This window comes from Rhinoraja longicauda, chromosome 6, assembly GCF_053455715.1.
Source record: "Rhinoraja longicauda isolate Sanriku21f chromosome 6, sRhiLon1.1, whole genome shotgun sequence".
In the NCBI taxonomy this organism is placed as follows: domain Eukaryota; kingdom Metazoa; phylum Chordata; class Chondrichthyes; order Rajiformes; family Arhynchobatidae; genus Rhinoraja; species Rhinoraja longicauda.
This window is the reverse complement of record NC_135958.1, coordinates 42,904,767-42,928,429: the sequence shown is the minus strand read 5'-3', so window position 1 is coordinate 42,928,429 and position 23,663 is coordinate 42,904,767. Positions and strand designations below refer to the sequence as shown.

Below are 23,663 nucleotides of genomic sequence, written 5' to 3'. Positions count from 1 at the left end.
TTGTTTCTTCTTTTCTTTATGTACCTCAAAAGCCCCATCTGATTTCACCCTCTTAAATATTGCATGTGCTTCATTTCTCTTTTTGACCAAATTTACAACCTCTATGGTCCACCAAGATTTCATTCCTTTGCCAACATTATCTCTCGTCCTTACTGGAACATGCCAGTTTTGAACTTAACTGGCCTTTCAATGTCTTCTGCATCAGATGTGGACTTGCCCATTAACAACTGCTCCCAGAATACCCTTCAGAGTTCCTACTTGATAACGCAAGTTATTAAGCCACCCTCCCAAGTTCCTGTCTTACTCGTAGTTAGTACCTTTCCACAAAATCCAGCCTTCTCCCTATTCAAAACAATCTTACAACTTATGAAGTTTAGATCATTTTGGGGATTATGATCACATGAAACCAGGCTCATTTCCCAACACAAGGTCCAGTATGTTCTCTCCATGGGTTGGACTATCCAAATACTGTGTCAATAAACCCGCTCGGATACACGCCACAAATTCTGCCCCGTCTAAGTCTTTAGCACTGAACAAGTCCCAGTCAATACTGAGAAAGTTAAAATCACCAAAACAAGCCTGTTGCTTTGGCAACCTTTCAGGAATCTGTCCCCATACCTGTTCTTTTATCTCCCACTTGCTATTGATGGGCCTATAGTACAATGCCATTAAAATGTTTCACTTTTCTTATTTCTAAGCTCTACCTATATCGCCTCAGCGGATGAACTCTCCAGCTTGTCGTCTGAGTGCTGCTGTGACACCTTGACAGCAGTGTAACTCCTCCACCTCTTTTGCCTCCCTCTCAATCATGTCTGAAACATCAACACCCTGGAAGATTGAGATGCCAGTCATGTCCCTCTCGCAACCATGTTCCCGTTATGGCTGCAACATCATAATCCCAAGCACCGACCCAGGCTTGAAGTTCAACTGCACAATACTCCTTACCTGTCCTTCCTTTGAGACTGGTCCTAACCTCCACCTCCCTATTAATCTTTCCAATTTCTGGCCGATTACACTGGCTGCCACCACCCCCACCTCTATGCTAAACCTTCCCGTGTAGCACTGGCAATCCTCCATGGAAGATAATTGGTCCCTCTCCAGTTCAGATGGAACCTGTCCCTCTTGTACAGGTCACTTCTGTCCCAAAAGAGACCCCACCGGGCTAAATATCTGAGTGTTTGACCCCTGCCCCAACAGTCACCTGTCCTATCATCCTTTTCCTACGCTCACTAGAATGTGGCTCCAGGAGCAATCCGGAGATTACTGCACTCGGGAACCTACTTTTGAATCTTCAGCCTAACGCCCTATCTATGTCATAACCCCCCCCCCCCCCCCACTCAACGAGACATCCTGGACACTGGCACCAGGGAGGCAATATATTCTGTGGTCTCATTTGCTGCCACAGAATCTCCCTCCTGTCCCCAAGCCTCCTACCACTATGGCTTTGTCTGACTCCCCACTGCTCAGTACCTCAGAGCCAGGCCCAACACTGCAGAATGCTGCTGTCCCCTGACCAATGTTCCCTCACAACAGTATCCATAGGTTCACCTGACCAATGCTCCCCTATAACACCATCCACACGGCTGCACCGCTAAACTTTCCTTTCCTCTTATTTGCTACTGTGCCCGAGCCAAACACCTGCCTTTTAAATGTTCCTCCTTCACTCCGCCTTGTTCCAATCACAAACGGCTCTTTCTCTTAACTTTCCCACTGATTTTTAAAAAAATGCCTTCTCTAATCAAAATGGCTACTCGCCAAGTCTCCTTGACTTTTTAAGATAATAAATCTCCCACTGTTCTGCCCCTTCCTTTCCTTTTATTGGCTGGTCTCTCTTCCTGAGCCTATCACTTTCCTTTTACCTTTTAAAACTTTTTTCCAAACATTATCTACCTTGAATCAAATTCGATCTTGAACACTGTTAGAAAAATAAACATTTTCACAAATGATTCAAGGCACACACCAAAGACTGACCTGAAGGAATGGATCGCTAATGCCAGAGACATCATGCTCTGGTGAGTAACCAGACATGATAAGATTTTTCAGGATTCGAACAAGCTGAGGAACCAACTGAAAATATAAAAGGTTACATCTCAGAACACAAATATTAATACTGTAAACAAAAACATTAACATCAAAGCATTCATAAACAAGTTCAAGGTATGCCTGCTCCTATTATATTGAAGGGGAAGACAAGTAGGAGTAAGGAAGCCTGGATGGCAGGATACATTGCAGTTACTGTCAGGAAGAAAGGAGGTGAGCAGGTCCTCAATGAATATTTCTCCTGTTTTTACTATGGATCAGGGAACTTGGGAATGTTAACGGAAATGTCTTGAGAAGTGTCTGTATTACAGTGAAGACATGCTGGACATTCTAAGGCGTATGAAGGTAAATAAATCTTCTGAGTCTGATGAGATATATCCAAGGATACTGGGGGAAATCTAAAGCAGAAATGGCCGGAGTGTTGACTGAGGCACATGGCTCACCATTAATAATAATAATAATAATGCATTTTATTTATATAGCGCTTTTCATATACTCAAAGACGCTTTACAGAGATTTTGAGAACATAGGGAAATGAATAAATAGATAAATAAATAAATAAATAAATGAACAGAGAAAGGAGACAGAAGGTGAGGTGACCTTCAGTGGTTGAAGGCAGTACTGAACAGGTGAGACTTCAGCGATGTTTTGAATGTGGTGAGTGTGGGGGAGTCTCTAACGGTTTGAGGTAGTGAGTTCCATAGGGTGGGAGCAGCGATGGAGAAAGCCCTGTCCCCCCAGGATCCGAGTTTAGTCCGGATGTGGGGGGATAGGAGATTGGCAGTGGCAGAGCGGAGGGTGCAGGTGGGAGTGTGCCTGTGGAGGAGGTCGGTCAGGTAGGATGGGGTCAGGTTATGGAGGGCTTTGTAGGTTATGAGGAGGATTTTGTACTGGATTCTCTGGGGGATGGGGAGCCAGTGGAGTTTATAAAGGACGGGGGTGATATGGTCACGGATCGAGGTGTGTGTGAGTAGACGGGCAGCGGAGTTTTGAATGTATTGAAGTTTATTGATGATTTTTGAGGGTGCGCCATAGAGGAGGAGGCTGTTGCAGTAGTCCAGACGGGAGGTGATGAAGGCGTGGATGAGGGTTTCTGCAGCTGTGGAGGAGAGGGATGGACGGAGACGGGCAATGTTTTTGAGGTGGAAGAAGGCTGTCTTTGTGATGTGTTTGTCGAAGGAGAGGGTTTGATCAAGGATGATTCCAAGATTCCGGATGTGAGGTGAGGTGGATACTGGGAGACCATCAATGTTGAGGATGAAGTTTTGGGTGGATTTGGTGAGCGTTTTTGGACCAATGATGATGATTTCAGATTTGTTGCAATTGAGTTTGAGGAAGTTTGATTGAGACAAGGTTGAGGTGCCAAATGACTGTAGGTTGGCTAATGTTTAAGAAGGGCTACAAAGAAAAACCTGCAAACTAGAGACCAGCAAGTCTGTGGTACTAAAGTAACTGTAGAGGATTTTGAGGGATAAGATATACATGCATTTGGAAAGACTGGGGTTGATTTGGAATAGTCAGCTTGGCTTTATGCATGGGAGATTGTGATCGAGTTTACAGGTAACCAAGAAGGGCAGTCACAGACCTAGTCTATCTAGACTTCAGCACCTCTGATAAGGTTCCACATGCTAGGCTGCCCAGAAAGGTTAGATCGCATGGGATCCAGGGAAAGCTAGCTAATTGGATACTAAATGTGGTTGTGATCAGTCCTGTGATTGTGGTATTGTTCAGGGATCGGTACCCCGTTGTTCTTTGTCATTGATAGCGATGAAATAGATGAGTATGTATGATCAAGGAATTATTCATTTGTTTGTCCGTGACACTAAAATAGGTGGTGCCGTGGAAAGTGAAAATTGTTATCAAGAATTACAGCAGGATCTTGACGGCTAACGTAGCTTAGTTTACGTATAGTTTATTATTGACACATGTATCGAGGTACAGTGAAAAGCTTTTGTTTGCATGCTTTCCCGTCAAAAACTATACAAGGTTACCATCAAGCTATCCACACTGTACAGATAAAGGATAAAGGGTACAAACATTTTGTGCAAGATAAAGTACCTCGCAGATTAACGACTTGTAAATCTCAGCCAGAAAGTGGCGTCGCAGGTAGAAAGGTTGGTCAAAAAGCTTTTGGCACTTTGGCCTTCATCGGTCAGAGTATTGAGTACAGAAGTTGGGGGATAATTTTATATAAGATGCTGGTAAGGCACATTTAGAGCATTATGTTTAGTTTTAGGCACTATGTTATAGGAAAGATGTTGTCAAGCTGGAAAGGGTGCAGAGAAGATTGACGAGGACGCTGCCAGGACTCGAGGGCTTGAGCTATCGGGAGCGTTTGAGCACACTAGGGACTCTATTCCATGGAGCGCAGGAGGATAAGAGGTGATCTCATAGAATTATACAAAATCATGAGAGAAATAGATGTGTAAACACAGAATCTCTTGACCAGAGTAGGGGAATCGAGAACCAGAGGACATAGCTTTAAGATGAGGGAGGATTTAATAGGAATCTGAGGGGCTTTTTTTTTTTTTACACAAAGTGTGGCGGGTATATGGAGCGCGTTGCCAGAGGAGGTAGATGAGGCAGGTACTATCGCAACGTTTGAGAAACATTTAGACAAACACGGATAGGATAGGTTTCAAGGGATATTCGCCAAACGCAGGCAGGTAGGACTAATGTCGATGCACATATTAATCGATGTGGGCAAGTTGGGCCAATGAGCCTATTTCCACGATATATGTCTTTAATTCAGATAAGTGCGAGGTGTAGTATTTTGGGCCGTCAAATCCAGGTAGGACCTTCACTGTGATAGTAGTGCCCTGGGGACTGTTGTAGAGCAGAGGGATCTGGATGTATATTTACACATTATTCCTGAAAGTGGCTTTGCAGGTAGATAGGGTGGTGAAGGTGGTATATAGCACGTTCATCAGTCAGGTATATTAGTTGGGACTTTAATTGAGGCCACATTTGGAAAATTGTGTTTAGTTTTGGTCACCCTGCTATGTGAAAGATACCATTAACCTGGAAAGAATCCAGAACAGAATTCAAAGATGTTGCCCAGACCCGAGGGCATGAGCTATAGGGAGAGACTGAACAGGCTAGAATTATATTCATTGGGCGCTGGAGGTAACCTTAGACGTATATAAAATGATGAGTGGAATTGATGGGGTGAATGAAGAGACTTTGAAGAGAGGTGAATGGAGGGTCTGTTTCCACGCAGAACGACTCTCTATGGCAGGCACATGGATACAAAAGGTCCCGAGGGACACAGGCCAAATAAATTCTGGATCTAACATAGAATTGGGGTGTGGGACCAGCTAAGATAGGACTTATCATATCATATATATACAGCGCGGAAACAGGCCTTTTCGGCCCACCAAGTCCGCGCCGCCCAGCGATCCCCGTACATTAACACTATCCTACTCTTGGTCAGTGTGGACAAGTTGGGTCAAAGGGCTGTTTAAGTGCTGTGTGACGATAGACCCATGTCGACATAAACATTAAAATTAAGTTCCACAGGCAATTGCACTGAAAGCAAGATACAATTTGCTGGAGTACCTCATTTGGCACATCAAGTCGACTCTGCCATTCATAGTGGCTGATCTATCATTCCCTCTCAATCCCATTCTCCTGCCTTCTCCCCATAACACCCTTACAAGTTAAGAATCTGTCAATCTCCGCCTTAAAAATATCCATCAATTTGGCCTCCATACACGTCATTTGTAATGAAAGTCACAGATTCTCCACCCTCTGACTACAGTGATTCCTCATCTCCTTTCTAAAGGAGAGTCATTTTATTCTGAGGCTATGGCCTCTGGTCCTAGACCTTCTCCCTAGTGGGAAAAATCCTCTCAACATTTACTCTATCCTATTTGGTAAGTTTCAATGAGGTCCCACATCCTTTAAACTCCAGCAAGTAGAAGCCTAGTGCTGTCAAATGATCATATGTTAACCCGATCATTCCTGGAATCAGTCTCTAAACCTCCTCTGGACCCTCTTAATGCATGCACATCCTTCCTCAGATATGGGGCCCAAAACTGCTTGCAATAGTCCTGAAAGGGTCTGATCAGTACCTGATAAAACCACAGCATTATATCCCTGTTTTGTATTCGAACCCTCTCGAAATAAATGCTAGCATTGCATTTGCCTTCCTTACTACTGATTCGACTTGCAGATGAACGTTTTGGGAATCCAAATGCACTTTCAGACCTTTCTGCTTCCCAAGCGCCTTCTCCTTAGTAATAGCCTTTTTGATCGTCAGATGTTTGGACAAAGGCCAGAGATGAAAGCACAGGTATGAGAAAAGGATTGAAAAGTTGCAAATTGTGAAGCTAGAGGAAGGAATGTAGATGGAACGGAAGAAATAGGTGCAAGTCCGTGGGGCACGGTGGAGGAGCTGTAAACTATTGAGCAAAATATGAGATGCTGTTCATCGATTAGCACGCATCCTCACTCTGGCAATGGAGGCAGACAAAGAAAGAACAGTCAATGTGGGAATGGGAAGGGAATTTAAAATGGTTATCAACCAATAAACAATAGACAATAGATGCAGGAGGAGGCCATTCGGCCCTTCGAGCCAGCACCACCATTCAATGTGATCATGGCTGATCATTCTCAATCAGTACCCCGTTCCTGCCTTCTCCCCATACCCCCTGACTCCGCTATCCTTAAGAGCTCTATCCAGCTCTCTCTTGAATGCATTCAGAGAATTGGCCTCCACTGCCTTCTGAGGCAGAGAATTCCACAGATTCACAACTCTCTGACTGAAAAAGTTTTTCCTCATCTCAGTTCTAAATGGCCTACCCCTTATTCTTAAACTGTGGCCCCTTGTTCTGGACTCCCCCAACATTGGGAACATGTTTCCTGCCTCTAACGTGTCCAACCCCTTAATAATCTTATACGTTTCGATAAGATCTCCTCTCAGAGGATAAGATCTCCTCTGAACCGGGAGATCCAGTAGGCCTTGGCAGATCGAGCACAAGTATTCGATGAAACAATCAGAGTTTACTCCTGGTCTTGCCGATGTACAGGTGGCCACATCAGGAATATTATATGCAGTACATGAGGTTCGAGGAAGAGCACGATTGCTGGGGTGTCTGAACGGAGGTAAGGGAGGAGGTATAGGGATAGGTGTTAGATTTCCTGCATTTGCAGGGGAAAGTACCTGGGTAGGGGTATCTGGGGAGATGGGTTGAGTGGGAAGGATGAGTGAACCAAGGAGTTGCAGAGGGAGCGGTCTCTGTGGAAGTAGAAAAAGACCGGGGATGGGAAGTTGTGATTAGTGGTGGGATCACATTGGAGGTGACAAAAATGTCGGACGATGATGTGTTCGATGCAGAGGCTGGTGGGGTGAAAGGAGGGAAACAGATGAACAGAGAGCAGAATTACAGGACATCCTGCAACTTTGCCCTCAAACGCAAATGATGTAACACCTTCCTTATACCTCACCCCTCCCCTCCATCTAGCGACTAGCAGCACACACATGTGAGACAGAGGTTCACATGTGTCTCCACTGACCTCATCAACTGAATCCGGTGTTCCCGATGTGGCCTGATCGGTGAGATCAAGCGTAGACTCCGCAACCGCTTCAATGCTTAGTCTGCCAAGGCCTTCTAACCATTTCAACTCCTCTTCCCATACCGAGCTTTCTGTCCTGTGCCTCCATTGCCAGAGTGAGGCCGCATGCAAATTGGACGGCACCTCATATTCCGTTTTGGTAGCTTACAGTCAAATGGTATGAACAATGATTTCTCCAATTTTGGGTAACTACAACCCCTCCCTCCAGCGTGTCCCCATCCCCATTTCTTCCCTCTGCCATATTTCACAAACCCCACCACCCCTCCCCCCCTTTCCACCTACATTCCTTCCTCTAGCTTCACAATGCACAACTGTTCAATTCTTTCATCTCAGCTTCTGTCTTTTCATCTCTGGCTTTTGTACAATCATGTGCCTATCAACTCTCCCCCCCTCACCAATATCCACCTATTACTTGCTAGACTTTGTCTTGCACCTCCTCTCTTCCATTGTTCCGACCCCCATACTCCCCACAATTAGCCTGAAGAAAGATCAGCCCGATCTGAAATGTCACCAATCCACGTCCCCGAGATGCTGCCTGACCAAGTTACTCCAGCACTTTGTTTTTTTTCTAAACCAGCATCCGCAGTTCCTTGTTTCTACAAGGAATTGCAATGTATATTTCACTGTATGTATTTTGATTTTTGTAATAAATCATTTTTACATCAGATTGCAACTTCTAATAAACACATTTTGTTACAATGTTATTTGTACATTGTAAATATTTAACAAAGTGATCCCCATTAAGTATACTGACCCTGAACAAAACAAAAGCTTTTTTTTTTCAATCATGCAGTGGGTAGTTTTCATATTCAGAATGTATTCTTACCTTTTCATTCTAGAATCATGTAGGGTTTGCAATAAGAGATGAATAATAAAAGAAACACTTGTGAGAATATTGGGAAACAGGTTGAAATAGAATCAATTCTGACAAGTAGCAGTGTGTTTTTGTTGTGAAGATCAAAGTGATTGCAAAAAGGAAGCAAAAACCCAACCTTCACATAAATACATTCCCCACCCATATTTCAAATGTGTATTTCAAATTCCTTAAAAGAATGCATGGAATATGCATCTATTTTCATGAATACAAGAAGGAACACCAGAGTGGGTTCCCTGGTGCCTTCAGCCTGCCCTGCCACTCAATACAATCATGGCTGATTTGCCCCAGAGCCCAATTATGTGTTAGCTCCATATTGCCTGCAATTTCCAGATCTTTTAAAAATTGATCTCCCTCTTTAAACATCAATGATTGAGCCTCCACAACCCTCCGTAGTAAAAAAAATCAGTGATGTGCCACCTTGTGAGAGGAAATTCCCATGTAACCCTATTTTAAATGACTGTCTCCTTCCAACTAAGCCTCATCATTCAGACACTCCCACTAGTGGCAGCATTTCAACTTATACCAGTGTGGTAACCTGCCACCTGAGGATCTTGCATAAAATCCAATCACAGAAGCATACACCACAGAAAAGTGCCCTCTTAGTCCACCTCCTCCATGCAATCTACACTAATCCAATTTGTCCACATAAGGTCCATATTCCTCTACACCGGCCCGCATTTCTCAACACCTTTCCCATCCAAGCGCCCATCCAGTATTCCATAATGTTTGAACCAGTCAATGTTTCCACATGTTCAATAGTCTTTGTTTCAAACTCCACAAAGATTACAGATCTTTTTGCAAGTCATTCCTGCCACGACAAAACTCTCATTCCAGGAATTAGCAAGTGAACCGCTTTTGGGCTCCCTCCAATTTAAGGAATGGGTGACATTTCGGGTCAAGTCCCTTCTTCAGACTGGTTAGGGTTAAGGGAAATGAAAGATATAACCGGTGATGTGGAGAGATAAAAAAACAATGAATGAAAGATATGCAAAAACGTAACAATGATAAAGGAAACCCATTGTTCGATGTTTGCAGGGTGAAAATGAGAAGCTAGTGCGACTTGGGTGGGGGAGGGATAGATAGAGAGGGAATGCCGGGGCTACCTGAAGTGAGAGGATCCAATATTCATACCACTGGGCTGTTAGCTGCCCAAACAAAATATGAGATGCTGTTCCTCCAATTTGCGTTTAGCCTCACTCTGACAATGGAGGAGACCTAGGACAGAAACGCATGTGTGGGAATGTGAAGGAGAATTAGTGTTTAGCAACCAGGAGGTAAGGTAGGTTTAGGCGGGCTGAGCGAAGGTTTCCCACGAAACGATCGCCCATTCTACGTTTGGCCTCGCCGATGTGTAAGAGTCCACATCTTGAACAACGGATACAGTAGATGAGGTTGGAAGAGGTGCAAGTGAACCTCTGCCTAACCTGAAAGGACTGTCGGGGTCCCTGGACAGTCGAGGGAGGAGGTATTGCATCTTCTGCGGTTGCTGGGGAAGGTGCCTGGGGAGGGGGTGGTTTGGGTGGGAAGGGATGTTGCGGAGGGAACGGAAGGCGAAAGGGGTGGAGATGGGAAAATGTGGCTAATGGTGGGATCCCGTTGGAGGTGGCGGAAATTTCAGAGGATTATGCATTGTGAGCATTCCCCCTCCCTCTCCCTCCCGCACCCAAGTCGCACTAGTTTCTCATTTTCACCCTTCAAACAGCTAATAATGGCCTGTTTCCTTTATCGTCGTTACTTTTTTGCATTTTTTTCATTCATTGTTATCTCTCCACATCACCATCTATATCTCTCATTTCCCTTATCCCTAGCCAGTCTGAAGGGTCTCGACCCAAAACGTCACCCGTTCCTTCTCTCCAGAGATGCTGCCTGTCCCGCTGAGTTACTCCAGCTTTTCGTCTATCTTCGGTTTAAAACAGCATCTGCAGTTCCCTTAACTTAGTTAATTTAATTTAATTTAAATGAGTCCTTTTCTGATTCAGAGGATATTTAGTTATTTTTAAACAAGAGGGCATTAGAAACAACCATTGCCTACGCATAGGTGAGCCTTGGTGATGGTAAGGTGCCACCTTTTCAACTGCTGGAGCTTCTTGTGAAGGTTCTCCACAGTGCTTTGTAGGAAATTGTAGGATTTAGATTTCTCAAGAATGAAGTCAGTCTGATTCCGTGCACCTTGGAGGATATGCAGGTGGAAGCGCTGCCCTTGTCTTACTCGATAGAAGAGTTTGTACGTTTAGGGGAGTCTATTAGATTAGTCTACGGAGAGTAAATGGTGCACTCTGCAGTCATAGTGTGGAGATGAATGTTTAACTAGTAGATGGGTTGCTAAAGATGTGGACTATTTTGTTCATGATGGTCTTAAGTTGCTTTTGTTGGGAGTATTGAGTGTAAAAGTTGGGATGTTATATTATAGCTGTACATGAAAATGGAGGTTATAACTATACTGAAAGAGCTGCAACACCCAAAATAAATTAAACAACTAGCACATAATCGTAAAATGAAGTGTGTGACAACAATCCGAGAGGGAATCACATTTTATGTGCAAACTTGAAATTTAATTTATTTTAACAATTATAAACAACATACTAACTAATAAAAATCTGACCCTGCATGTATATTTTATGGATGTAATTTATTGCATTCTACTAATTCATGCACAAATTCATCTACAAGAGAATTTAGGAGTTCAAGCTTGTGCAACACTATGTAGGATAATTATTTGCGAATATAAATTTAGCCTAATCTGTAATCTCAACTGCTGGAGTGTGTAACCATATTAAAAATTGCCATTAGAACACAGAACATAGAAGTTTGGTTACTTACTTTCCTGAAGTGTGCTAACATATCAGGACTTCGTTCACACATCTCAGTAAGAAGAACAACGGATGTGTGAAGTACACCTGGGGTCGGGAAGAATAAAGATTATAGCACAAGACAAAATAAATAATTGAGATTTTTTTCTGGATTAAATATAATTGCACTAGTGTTTTAGGTTAGTTTAGAGATTGAGATAGAGCATGGAAACAGGCCCTTCGGCCCAAGTCCAAGCTGAACATTGATCACCCGTTCACACTAGTGCTATGCTATCCCACTTTCACATCCACTCCTTTCACACAGGAGGCAATTTACAGGCCAATTCATGTACAAACCCACATATTTATGGGATGCATGAGGAAACTTGAGCACCCGGTGGAAATCCACGCAATCACAGAGCGAAATGTGCAGACTCCAAACAGAAGGCCCAAAGCCCCACTGCAACTTGGGGCCACACTTTGGCCTTGCATGCTTTTGAAATCTCCATGTTTTCATTAGCATGACCTTTTAAAAATTGATCTCCCTCTTTAAACATATTTAAACATCAATGATTGAACCTCCACAACCCTCCGTAGTAAAAAAATTCAGTGATGTGCCACCTTGTGAGAGGAAATTCCCATGTACCCCTATTTTAAATGACTGTCTCCTTCTAACTAAGCCCCATCATCCAGACACTCCCACTAGTGGCAGCATTTCAACATATACCAGTGTGGTAACCTGAATGAACATAATTGAATTAACACAATATAAATGTTAATATGCAATTGCATTAACTGTGTGCAGTGAGAGGAAACATTAAGTTATATATGCGTATCCATTGCACCAAGTTGCATTATTTCTAGTTAGCTTAAGCAATATTTCTAATTAGCTTATAATGAGCTATGATCAAAGTGGAAAATATTACCATGATTTTTTTCATTCAGCAGATTTTTTGTAGCTGGTAGAAACATTTCCATGAGTTCCGGCACTTTCCTAATTACATGCACTGCACACAATGCTGCCTGAAAAAAAAAGCTATACTGGTGAAAATCAAAGATCATAAAATGTTGCAAGCAAACATGTTAAATATAAACTTAAAATGACCCACACACAATTTGTTGTTACAATCTAGATACAGTTCTGTAATTGTTTTATTCATTCAATTATCGCATTATACCTATGCACCCCCAGAAAACATCTTGCACAAGCAGGTACAGAATTATAATATTTTAAATATCTGCTCTTTCGTTCAACGGTAGTAACTGTGCTGAAATGTTCTTTGGAATTGGTACAAACAGTGCACTTTGGCTCCACGTAACTAAGTAGTGGACTTTTGTGCTCCTACTTCAGGATTGCTGACACATCTAAGAAGTTTAGTTTAGTTTAGAGATACAGAGCGGAAACAGGCCCTTCAGCCCACCGAGACTATGTTGACCAGCAATTACCCCACACACGAGCACTATTTTACACACTAGGGACAATTTACAATCTTTACCGTAGCCATTTAACCTACAAAACTGTACATCTTTGGAGTGTGGGACGAAACCGGAGCACCTGGGGAAAACTACATGTTCACAGGGAGAACGTACAAACTCTGTACAGACAGCACCCGGGTTTCTGGTGCTGTAAGGCAGCAACTCTACCACTGTGCCGCCCTAAAACAGTCATTGTGAAATTTCAGTTGGGTCTCAGTGAAAAAGCAATTAGGCATTGGAAGCAAGGGTGTGGGGGAAAGCACACAATAGTATGCAAAGTATGGGAACAAGAAAGGGATGGGATGGAGAAAGAGGGAGCAGGCAGAAGCAACATTCTGATGCAGATAGAAAATTATGTTAGCAGGTAATAGAGAATTGGCATAAATTAGTATTCGGGTTGGCAGAATGTAACAATGTAATCGTACAGGAATGGGGTGCTGGAGCTTCAGATTGCAATTTAAAGATGATATTGAACATGATATGGAGCTAAATTTGCTCACGACACCAAAATGGGTAGGTTGTGAAAACTACAAGAACATAAATAGTTCAATAAATGATGTGGAAAAATGTAAATCTGTCCATGAAATTTAAGAACCCTATTATAGCATAGCAGACCTTGAATAGGTAAAGCTAATACCTATTACCAATTGGCAGAGCTTGAATAGGTAAAACCATTTATTGCAGAACTTCAGATGAAGAGGGATTTGGTTTGCTCGTGATGATTCAATAAACGTTAGTAAATAGATTTATGCAGGAGCAGGCCGCTTCAGTCCAACTCACTCATGCCGACTAAAATGCCCAATCTAAGCTCGTCCCATTTGCCCACATTTGACCGATATCCATGCACCTGGGGTGTCCGCGTATCATTTAAATGCTATTATAGTACCTGCTTCAACTACCTCCTCTGGCAGTTCGTCTCATACATCCACCACCCTCAGTGAAAAAACTGTCCCGCAGGTTCCTATTAATTCTTGCCCCTCTCACCCTAAACCTATGGTTTTCAATTCCCCCACCCTACATAAAAGACTCTATGCATTCACTTGATCTAATTTCTCATGATTTTATATACTCTATAAGACAACCTTTTAGCCTCCTGTGCTCCAAGGAGTAAAGCTCGAGCCTACCCAACCTCTCCCAACCTCAATCGCCCAACTCCTGACAAAATCCTCGTAAAATTTCTCTGCATTTTTGCATTGGTCTCATTATTTAGGAAAGGATGTTAATGTGCTGGAAGCAGTTTACTTGATTAATACCTGAATGGGTAGGTTATTCTGTGGAGGAAAGGTTGGACAAGTTAACGCTATTTGCTGGAGTTTAGATGAATGAGTAGGGAGTTGATCAAAAGCAAAATATCCCAAAGGGCTCTTGACAATCTGCATATGGAGAGGATGTTTCCTCCTGTGTAGAATCCCAAAACAGCAGCTCGTTGTTTAAAAAATAAATGGGTCACCCATTTCAAACAAATGAGACAAAAATTCTCTCTGAAGGTTCACGAATCATTGGATGTCTCTGTCAACTGGCTGTGGAAGCACTGCCTTTGAATATTTTATGATATTCGATATCATAGAAAATGAGAATCCAGAGTTGTGGCTGCAATCAGATCAGTCACTTTATTAAATGACAAAGCAGTTGGAGAGGTTGAGTCGTTAACCCCTGTTCCCATTCTTAAATCATGAGAAAGAAATGTAAGGGAGGGCAATTACATTAGTTCCATTGCCGAGGCTCATTTTCCCTTATACCCGCATTTCCCCTCATACCCGCACCCCAGTGCTTCTGCTGCCCCTCAGATCTATTGGCAGCATTCCCATGTAGATCAGGTAATACCTTTGTTGATAGGGACATTACGTAGTGTAGTACATTACATACATCACATATTGAGTAGTGTGGAAATTGTTGGTAGGAAGAGGTCTTCAAATGCATCTTCTTTTAAAGGATAGTTGAATTTACCAAAGCAAAGTAGACCAAAAAAGTTTATTTCTCTGGCGAGAGTAAGTAATGTAATTGTATACCCTTTAATAAAATTTGACAATGTGAACATTTGAACATTGTGAACAATGTGAAAATTTGATAATGTGCACTTTAACCACATGAGATTTTTTCTATTACAAATCACAAATTGTGGCGTACAGAGGCAAATAAATAAATGGGTCTTTGTCCCAAACATTATGGAGGGCACTGTATTTCGCTTGGGCAGCTTACACCCCTGCGGTATGAACATTGACTTTTCTAGCTTCGTAACCCTTGCTTTCCCTTTCTCTCCTCCCTCCCTCCTTCCTAGTTCTGACCAGTCTGATGTCCCTGATTAAATTTTATCTCTGCTTGCTTCGTTGTCACCTACTCCTAGTTAACAATGATCTATTCTACATTTTCCATGAACCCCATCCCCTTTGATGTCTCGTTTTCACACCTTACCCTTCCTTATCTCCCTCTCCCGACTCAGTCTGAAGGGTCTCGACCCGAAACATCACCTATCCAGAGATACTGCCTGTCCCGCTGAGTTATTCTAGCATTTTGTGTCTATCTTCTAACTAATTTAAATTTGTCAAGCCAACAGACCAATTAGTCCCATCAGTAAATCCTGATCACTACTATCACTATCAATCGCTACTTTTCAACTGTAAATTAATCCTGTTAGTATCTCGCATGCCATAACCCCTTATCTACCCATTAAAAATCCTTTAGTGAACAGTAGTACATATACCCCAAAGTCCCTCTGAGTAGAGTCAAAAATAGCAGGGGGTCCAAATGGGGCACAGTGTCTCCCCTAGGGTCCCCAACCTAGGGGGGAGAAAGAGTGGAGATGTGAGGGAGAACAGCCGGGGGGAGGGGGGCGCGGTGTCTGGCCTGTGGTTGTAGGAGGCAACCCCCAACAACCCTCACCTACTTCTACAGATATGCCGTACAAAGGATTGTATCGGGATGCAACATAGCATGCTTTGGGAACAGCTCCATTCAAGTCTGCAAGCAATTGCAGAGTGTTATGGACGTAGCCCAGACCATCACACAAACCAACCTCCCCTCCATTGACTGCATCTACATGTCACGCTGCTTCAGCATAATCAGGGACCAGTCTCACTCTCTCTTCTTCCCTCTCCCATCAGCCAACAAATACAAAAGTTTGACAATGCACACCTCCAGATTCCGGGACAGTTTCTTCCCAACTGTTACCAAGCAATTTAATCATCCTCACACCAGCTATAGTGCAAGCCTGACTACCCATTTACTTCATCAAACTATCTTTAATCAGATTTTATTGGACTTGATCTTGTACCAAATGTTATACCCTTTATTCTTTATCTGGCAGCTTAATTGTAATAGTGTATAGTCTTTTCTTTGACTGGATAGCACGTGACAAAAAGCTTTTCACTGTACCTTGGCCTGTGTGACAACAATAAAACAAAAAAAAAACTAAAATTGGAGCGTTCAATATTCATTAATTGTTGCAAACTATCCAATATGATGTGCTGTCTCCATCTACACTTCACACTGCCTCGGCAAGGCCACCAGTTCCTCCAGTTAGCGTGTGGCCTCAATCTGCCAATGGAGGTGGCCAGGATAGAAAGGCCAGTAGGGGAATGGGAAGGGGAGTTAAAATGGTTAGCAACCGGGAGATCCAATAGGCCTTGACGGATCGAGCTTAAGTGTTCAGCAAAATGGTCACCAAATCTATGCATGGTGAGAAAGCATGAGATTTAACACCTGTTGCTGTCCCGTCCCGTCCCGTCCCCCCCCCCCACCACCTTGCCTCCATCCAGGGACCCCAGTAGTCCTTCCAGGTGAGACAGAGGCTCACGTGCACCTCCTCTATCCTCATCTTCTGCATTTGGTGTTTCCGATTTGGCATCCTATAAATCCCACATTGGGCTTCTACATCCTCCCCAAAATCCACAAAATCCTCGGCAGACCCATTATTTCAGCCTGCTCCTGTCAAACTGAACTCATCTCTATATACCTCCCTTGTCCAGTCCCTTCCCACCTACATCCAAGAATCCTCACATGCCCTTCAACTGTTCAATTACTTTCAATTTCTGGGCCCTCACTGCCTCGTCTTCACCATGGATGTCCAGTCACTCTACATCTCCAGCCCCCACCAGGAAGGTCTCAAGGCCCTCCATTTAGTTCTCCAGCAGAGATTGAATCAATCTCCTTCCAGTAACAATCTCCCCCACCTGGCAGAACTTGTCCACGCCCTCAACAACTTCTCTTTCTCACCTATCCATGTTCTCCAGAGATACTGCCTGAGCTGCTGTTACTCCAGTATTTTGCCATTTTACAGTATGCCATACCTTGCTAGCTCTCTGTACAACTGATTGCCGTGCCCTTTCTCGTGCTCCCCTTTCCACCTATCAACATCTTCTGGCAATCTGTGGCATTCATTCTCATTGTTGACCAAATAGCAATGTTTACACCACCACAAATGCGAATTGATGAAAGAAATCTAGCACGACTTTGTTAATTGAATATCACATCTAACTGTAGTAAGACCCAAAAATAAATGGTCTTTACCTTTTTTCTTAGGTATGAGTTGGATGTCTTTAGTAGTTTTTCCACTTCTCCTGCAAGATCTCTGCACATCTCTGATGATCCCATGCAGCCAAGTGTACAGAGTGCCAGACCTTGAACATATTGTGTACTGTGATTCAAATCACTGCAAAACAAAATTAAAAGGCCCAGTATAGAATGATGTTGTTACGGTAGTTAATCCTTTCTTTGATCAGAGCACAAGACATTGGCAATGTCAATACTGATTGCTCCCTCAACTGAGCATCCAGTTATCAGTCAGAGTCAAAGTGGCAGCTCTGAATGATATTTAACTCTTTAATACTGGTTTAAACTTTCAAAACAAAATTAATCCTTAAAGTTAACATGAATTTTGCAGCATAATGATAATTCATCCAACAAGAGTCAAGTATAATCAATTTAGAATGAATACTGGCTTCATTTCATTTCCCCCCAGGTTTCTAACTTCCCCTTTCCTTTTTTTCAATGACAACTCCACCACTGAGCATTTGTGCAATAAATACAATTTTAATCACCAAAGTCATGCAGCACGAGGCATAGTTTGGTTTGCTAGTCTTGGTATTTAGTCAGAGTCATAGTGCACAGAAATAGGCCCTTCGGTCCAATTCAATCGTGTTGACCAAGATGCCCCATGCGTAGTAAGGAACTGCAGATGCTGGTTTACACCAAAAATAGACACAAAATGCTGGAGAAATTCAGCGGGTCAGGCAGCATCTCTGGAGAAAAGGAATAGCAACATTTTGGATCGCGACTATCCCCGTCTAAGTAAGTCCCATTTGCTTGCGCTTTGCCCACATCACTCTCAAAGACCTTCCTATCAGTGTACCTATCCAAATGTCATTTAAATTCTGTTAGTGTCTGTCTCAACTTTCTCCTCTGGCAGCTCATTCTACGACTTTGGGAGTGAAAAAGTTGCCCCTCAAGTATGTATTAAATCTGGTCCCTCACTGTAAATATGTCCTTTTGTTTTTGATTGCCCTACCCAGGGTAAAAGGCTGTCGACACAAAATGCTGGAGTAACTCAGCGGGTCAGTCAGCATCTCGGGAGAGAAGGAATGGGTGACGTTTTGGGTCGAGACCCTTAAAGACTGGGTTCCCCGTATCTATTCCTCCTCATGATTTTATACACCTCTATAAGATCACCCCTCAGCCTCCTGCGCTCCAAAAAAATCCTAACCTGCTCAACCTTGCCCTATTGCTCAGACCCTCGAGTCCTGGCAGCATCCTCATAAATCTTCTCTGCACCCTTTCCAGTTTGACAATAATGTAACAGCATAAATGTAACACCACAACCATAACATATCAGAATCACAGATATTTCATACTCTAATGGCCAAAACTCTAAATTGAAACAGTAATTTAAATCGATGCCAAGTTAAACTGATCATATCCCGCTATTCCTTGCACTTCCATGTGCATCCTAAAAGACAATCGAAAATCCTCTTTAATGCCACTGTTGTATCTGCCTTCACCACCACCCCATGCTATGCGTTCCAGGCCCTTGCCACTCTGCAAAAAATGCCCTACAAATCTTCATTAAACTTTTCCCCTCTCACCGGTTTGCTCTGCCCTATAGTGTGTTGGACATTTCCACCCCGGGAAAAGGGATCCGACTATCTACCATATCTACCCTATCCTATCTACCCTATCTGTTCTCCTCAGTTTTATCTACTTCTATCAATTCTCCCCTCAACCTCTCCTAGTTTGCTGAAACCCTCTAATCCTCACAGCATTCTGACAAATCTCCTCTGCACCCTCTCCAAAGCGCAACATCCTTCCTTTAATGGGGCAATCAGAAATGCACACAATACTCCAAATACAGCTTAACAAAAAATCTCAGAGCTGCATTATAACGTACTGATTCTTCATCTCCATACCCCTAGCAATGATGGCAGGCATATCATACTGGGCAATGGCAGCCTCGCCAACGGTCTGTCTGTCTTTTTGTCGTTTTTGTTATTTTTAATGTGTTTTTAAAAGTTTGTGTTAATGGTCTCTGGTTTATTTTATGTGGGGGGTGGGGGAAGGGAGGTCGGGGGGAAACCTTTTTTCAATCTCTTACCTTGCCGGAGATGCGATTGTTTACTGGATCGTATCTCCGGTCGCTCTGCAGCCTAACATCGTGAAGCTGGAAGCATTGCTCGAGACTGACTTTGAGCCCCACCGCGGGGCCGCGGACTTGCCATCGGAGTCTGCGATCCCTTGCCTGGGATCGACGCTCCAACTGCGGCCTGCGGATTTCAACATCAAGCAGCTCGCAGTCTCATGAAGGGACTGATGTCGGGATGCTCCAGTCGCAGGAGGTTCAACTAGCCCCGACCCAGGGTCCGAGCACCCGGCGCGGGGGAGCCGAGATCCCTCCGATGCAGGAGCTTGTTTGCCCAGACGTGGAGGGCCCGACCGCCAGCTACAGGAGCCAAGATTGTGCCGTCAATGGAAGGCTCAAGGCCCCCGACCGCAGGAGAACAAAGAAGTGAAGAGATTGAATTTTTCTTTTGCTTTCCATCACAGTGAGGAATGTGGAGGAGTCACTGTGGTGGAAGTTTATGTTAAAATGTATTTTGTGTGTTTTGTTGCTTTTTATTGGTATGGCTGTATGGCAAATCAAATTCCTCATATGTTGCAAAACATACTTGGCTAATAAAGTATGATTGTGAACATACGCCTTTTTTAATCACTCTCTCTACTTATGCTGCACTTTCAGTGAGCTATGAACATGGACGCTGTCTTGCCCTTGATTGTGTACTCTCCCCTTACATTCAACTTTCCAAAATGCAACAACTCACACTTGCTCGGATTAAACTCTATCTGCCATGTCTCCACCTGTTCTATATCCCACTGTATCTCCTTGCAGCCTTCTTCACTGTCTGCAACTCCTCCAATTTTGGTGTCGTCAGCACACTTATTCACCAACCCATCTTCATTTACAGCCAAGTCATTTATATATATCACAAACAGCAGAGGTCCCTGCACAAATCCTTGCGGAACACCATTGGTCACAGACCTCCAGCTAGAATGTCTCCCATCCACCACAACCATGCCTTATATCAAGTCCTGTGATTGCCTTGCACCATAATAATAATAATAATAATAATCTTTTATTCGTCCCACAACGGGGAAATTTGCAGGGTTACAGCAGCAAAGTGGATAGCAAAAATAGATAAGCATTCATTATAAATAAAATAAAGATAATTATCTTTATCTACTGGTCTGCTGGGAGCAGTGCTGGTTGTGCAGTCTGACAGCAGCAGCAAGGAAGGACCTTTGATATTTCTCCTTCACACACTTGGGGTGAAGGAGTCTGTCACTGAAGGAGCTGCTCAGTGCAGTGACAGTGTCCTGCATGGGGTGGGAGTCATTGTCCAGCAGTGATGATAGCTTTGCCATCATCCTCCTCTCTCCCACCGCCTGCACTGAGTCGAGGGAGCATCCCAGGAAAGAGCTGGCCTTCTTGATCAATTATCAAGTCTCTTCCTGTCGGCAGTTGAGATGCTGCTGCTCCAGCAGACCACTCCATTGAAAATGGCTGATGCCACCACAGTGTCGATGAAGGTTCTCAGGAGTGCCCCCTGCACTCCAAAGGACCCGGGTCTCCTCAGCAGGTGAATTGAGAGTGAATAGGAATAGATCATCCATATCTTTGATCCCCCACATGGGTTGTGGTAAGCTCTGAACCCATCCTCACAAATCATAGATGCGGTCCTCTACAAGGACTCTATACATTCTACAAGGACTCCACACACCTGTGCCACTGTCTGTTTGAACTACTTCCATCTGGCAGATGTTACAAGGCCTTCTACGCCCACACCTCCAGACTAAGAAACAGCTTTATTCCTAGAGCTATAGCTGCTCTGAATGGAACCTGCTGAGTGCCCCCCATGATCTGTCTCTGCCCCCATGGTCATCTGGCACAGTTGACCCTGCATGAACCTATTTGCACTTCACCTTGTTTCTTTTTTTTTCTCCCTTCTTATTGTTGTTTTTGCTGTGTTTTTATTTTATAGCATCGATATGGAAGTGGCATTCTTAACCTCGTTGTACTTGTACAATGACAATAAAGATATATTGATTGATTGATTATGCACAAATAAAAATCAAGAACTTCATTGACATCCAACTGTGGAAAATCAAACAGCAATGTACATCAGAACATACCTTAATCATCAACCCATAAACAGAGCAATCTCAGTAATCCAACTTCAGATCCTATCTTCAATGTTTAACTATAGTTCAGACCTCATTGATTTTTACCAAATAGTGAAAGGCCTGGATAGAGTGAATGTGGAGAGGATGTTTTCACCAGTGGGAGAGTCTTGGACCAGAGGCCATAGCCTCAGGATAAAAGGATGTACCTTTAGAAAGGAGATGAGGTGGAATTTCTTTAGTCAGAGGGTGGTGAAATTCATTGCCAGACGGCCGTGGCGGCTAAGTCAATGGATACGTTTATACAGAGATTGACAGATTCTTGGCAGCTTGTTCTATACACCTACCACCCTTTGTGTGGAAAAGTTGCCCCTCAGATTCCTATTAAATCTTTTCCCCTTCACCTTAAACCTATGTCCACTGGTCCTTGATTCGCCTACTCTGGACAAGAGACTCTGTGCATCTACCCGATCTATTCCTCTCATGATTTTATACACCTCCATAAGATCACCCCTCATCCTCCTGCGCTCCAAGCTGCTAGTAATGGTGTCAGGGGTTATGGGGAGAACGCAGGAGAATGGGGTTGAGAGGGAAAGATAGATCAGCCGAGTTTGAATGGCAGAGTAATTTGATGGATCGAATGGCATAATTCTGCTCCTAGAACTTATGAACTTTATAAGTACAAACCAAAGTTAAGGTAATATTAAATGTAATGGAATATACAAGCTAAATTTGACTTAATATTTGCAAATAGAAACTCATTTCAGAAATGGTTAGGTCAAAAGAATAAAAATTGAACATAGTCAAAGCATTTACAGTGCCCAACATATTTTTAGATTAATCGAACAGTATAAAGTTACATACAGAATTTCAGTCATCAGACAACATCAGATCAGCAAATACACAAACATTGCATGCTTAGCATTAGAATATAGAGTTCAATGGCTTAAAAATCAGTACTTACTTTTTAATACAATTTGTCATGAGCAAGTGGACATCTTGCCGTTCATCGAGCAATAACATCGCACCCAGGTAACCAATACGCTTGTCTGTGAACTTTTGTGAGGCTATCAATTTTAGGCACTCCAACTGAAAAAAACAAAGCGTTCCTTAGACATACATCACAATATCAATGCTTAAACATTCAGATGAAACAGGACAATTTAAACTTCATCCCCAATTCCAACAACAACATTTTAGGTTCTGGGCTCTCCAATCCAACGATAGAAACCTGTCAGTCTTGTTTTGTCTGTCTTGCAGTTGTATAAGACGTTGGTGAGACCACATTTAGAGCATTGTGTTCAGTTCTGGGCACCATGTTATAGGAAAGATGTTGTTAAGCTGGAAAGGATGCAGAGAAGATTTACGAGGATGTTGCCAGGACTCGAGGGTCTGAGCTCTAGGGAGTGGTTGAATAGGCTGGGACTCTATTCCTTGGAGCGCAGGAGGATGAGGGGTGATCTTATGGAGGTGTATAAAATCATGAGAGGAATAGATCGGGTAGATGCACAGGTGTATAGAACAAGCTGCCAGAGGAGGTAGTTGAGGCTGGGACTATCCCGGTGTTTAAGATACAGTTGGACAGGTACATGGATAGGACAGGTTTGGAGGGATATGGACCAAACACAGGCAGGTGGGACTACCATAGCTGGGACATGTTGACCGGTGTGGGCAAGTTGGGCCAAAGGGCCTTTTCCACGCAATATCACTCTATGACTCTAACTGAAACATTGATTATAATTATTGCTTCACAGAATAATTGCAGAACACTGAAAATTGCTTGTGGTATAATGAGCCATTGCTCTTGTTTAGACATTTTATTCTTAACTTTGAATCAAATTTGGGATCCATGATAAAATATCTTTACCAGTTACTTAACACTGTAGTAAATTTATACGCTGAATGGGAAAAGTGAAAATAAAAGGCAATTCATTGTCAGCCAACACCAAAAGGGAATCCATGCCCAAAAGTGCCTAACTAAAGAAAATAAGACATTTAATGTAATAGGAAAATTATGAAGAAAATGTTTCAGGAAATACCATGCAAGACTTCTTAAAGAGAAAAAGATAATATAATTCATTAACTTTTCCCATGAATGTTCTCCCCTTTGTGTACTCCAACTATGCAAAGACATTTCACCAATTAACACGTTAAATTGGTGCAGGGAGCAGGGTTTCAAGTTTCTGGATCATTGGGACCTCTTCTGGGGGAAGTATGACCTGTACAAAAAGGACGGGTTG

The 23,663-nt window shown here is 43.1% G+C and overlaps 1 protein-coding gene across 1 annotated transcript in view; it reads right to left on the bottom strand.

Moving 5' to 3' along the window:
* ap1g1 (adaptor related protein complex 1 subunit gamma 1) overlaps positions 1–23,663 on the bottom strand; it is a 138,414-nt gene that overhangs the window by 84,315 nt on the left and 30,436 nt on the right. The window contains exons 3-7 of the mRNA XM_078400867.1: positions 22,388–22,512; positions 17,266–17,407; positions 12,210–12,306; positions 11,315–11,391; positions 1,972–2,067 (exon numbers count right to left, since the gene is read on the bottom strand). Of these exons, the coding sequence (XP_078256993.1) occupies positions 1,972–2,067; positions 11,315–11,391; positions 12,210–12,306; positions 17,266–17,407; positions 22,388–22,512 (537 nt within the window). The remainder of the gene's footprint in view (positions 1–1,971; positions 2,068–11,314; positions 11,392–12,209; positions 12,307–17,265; positions 17,408–22,387; positions 22,513–23,663) is intronic.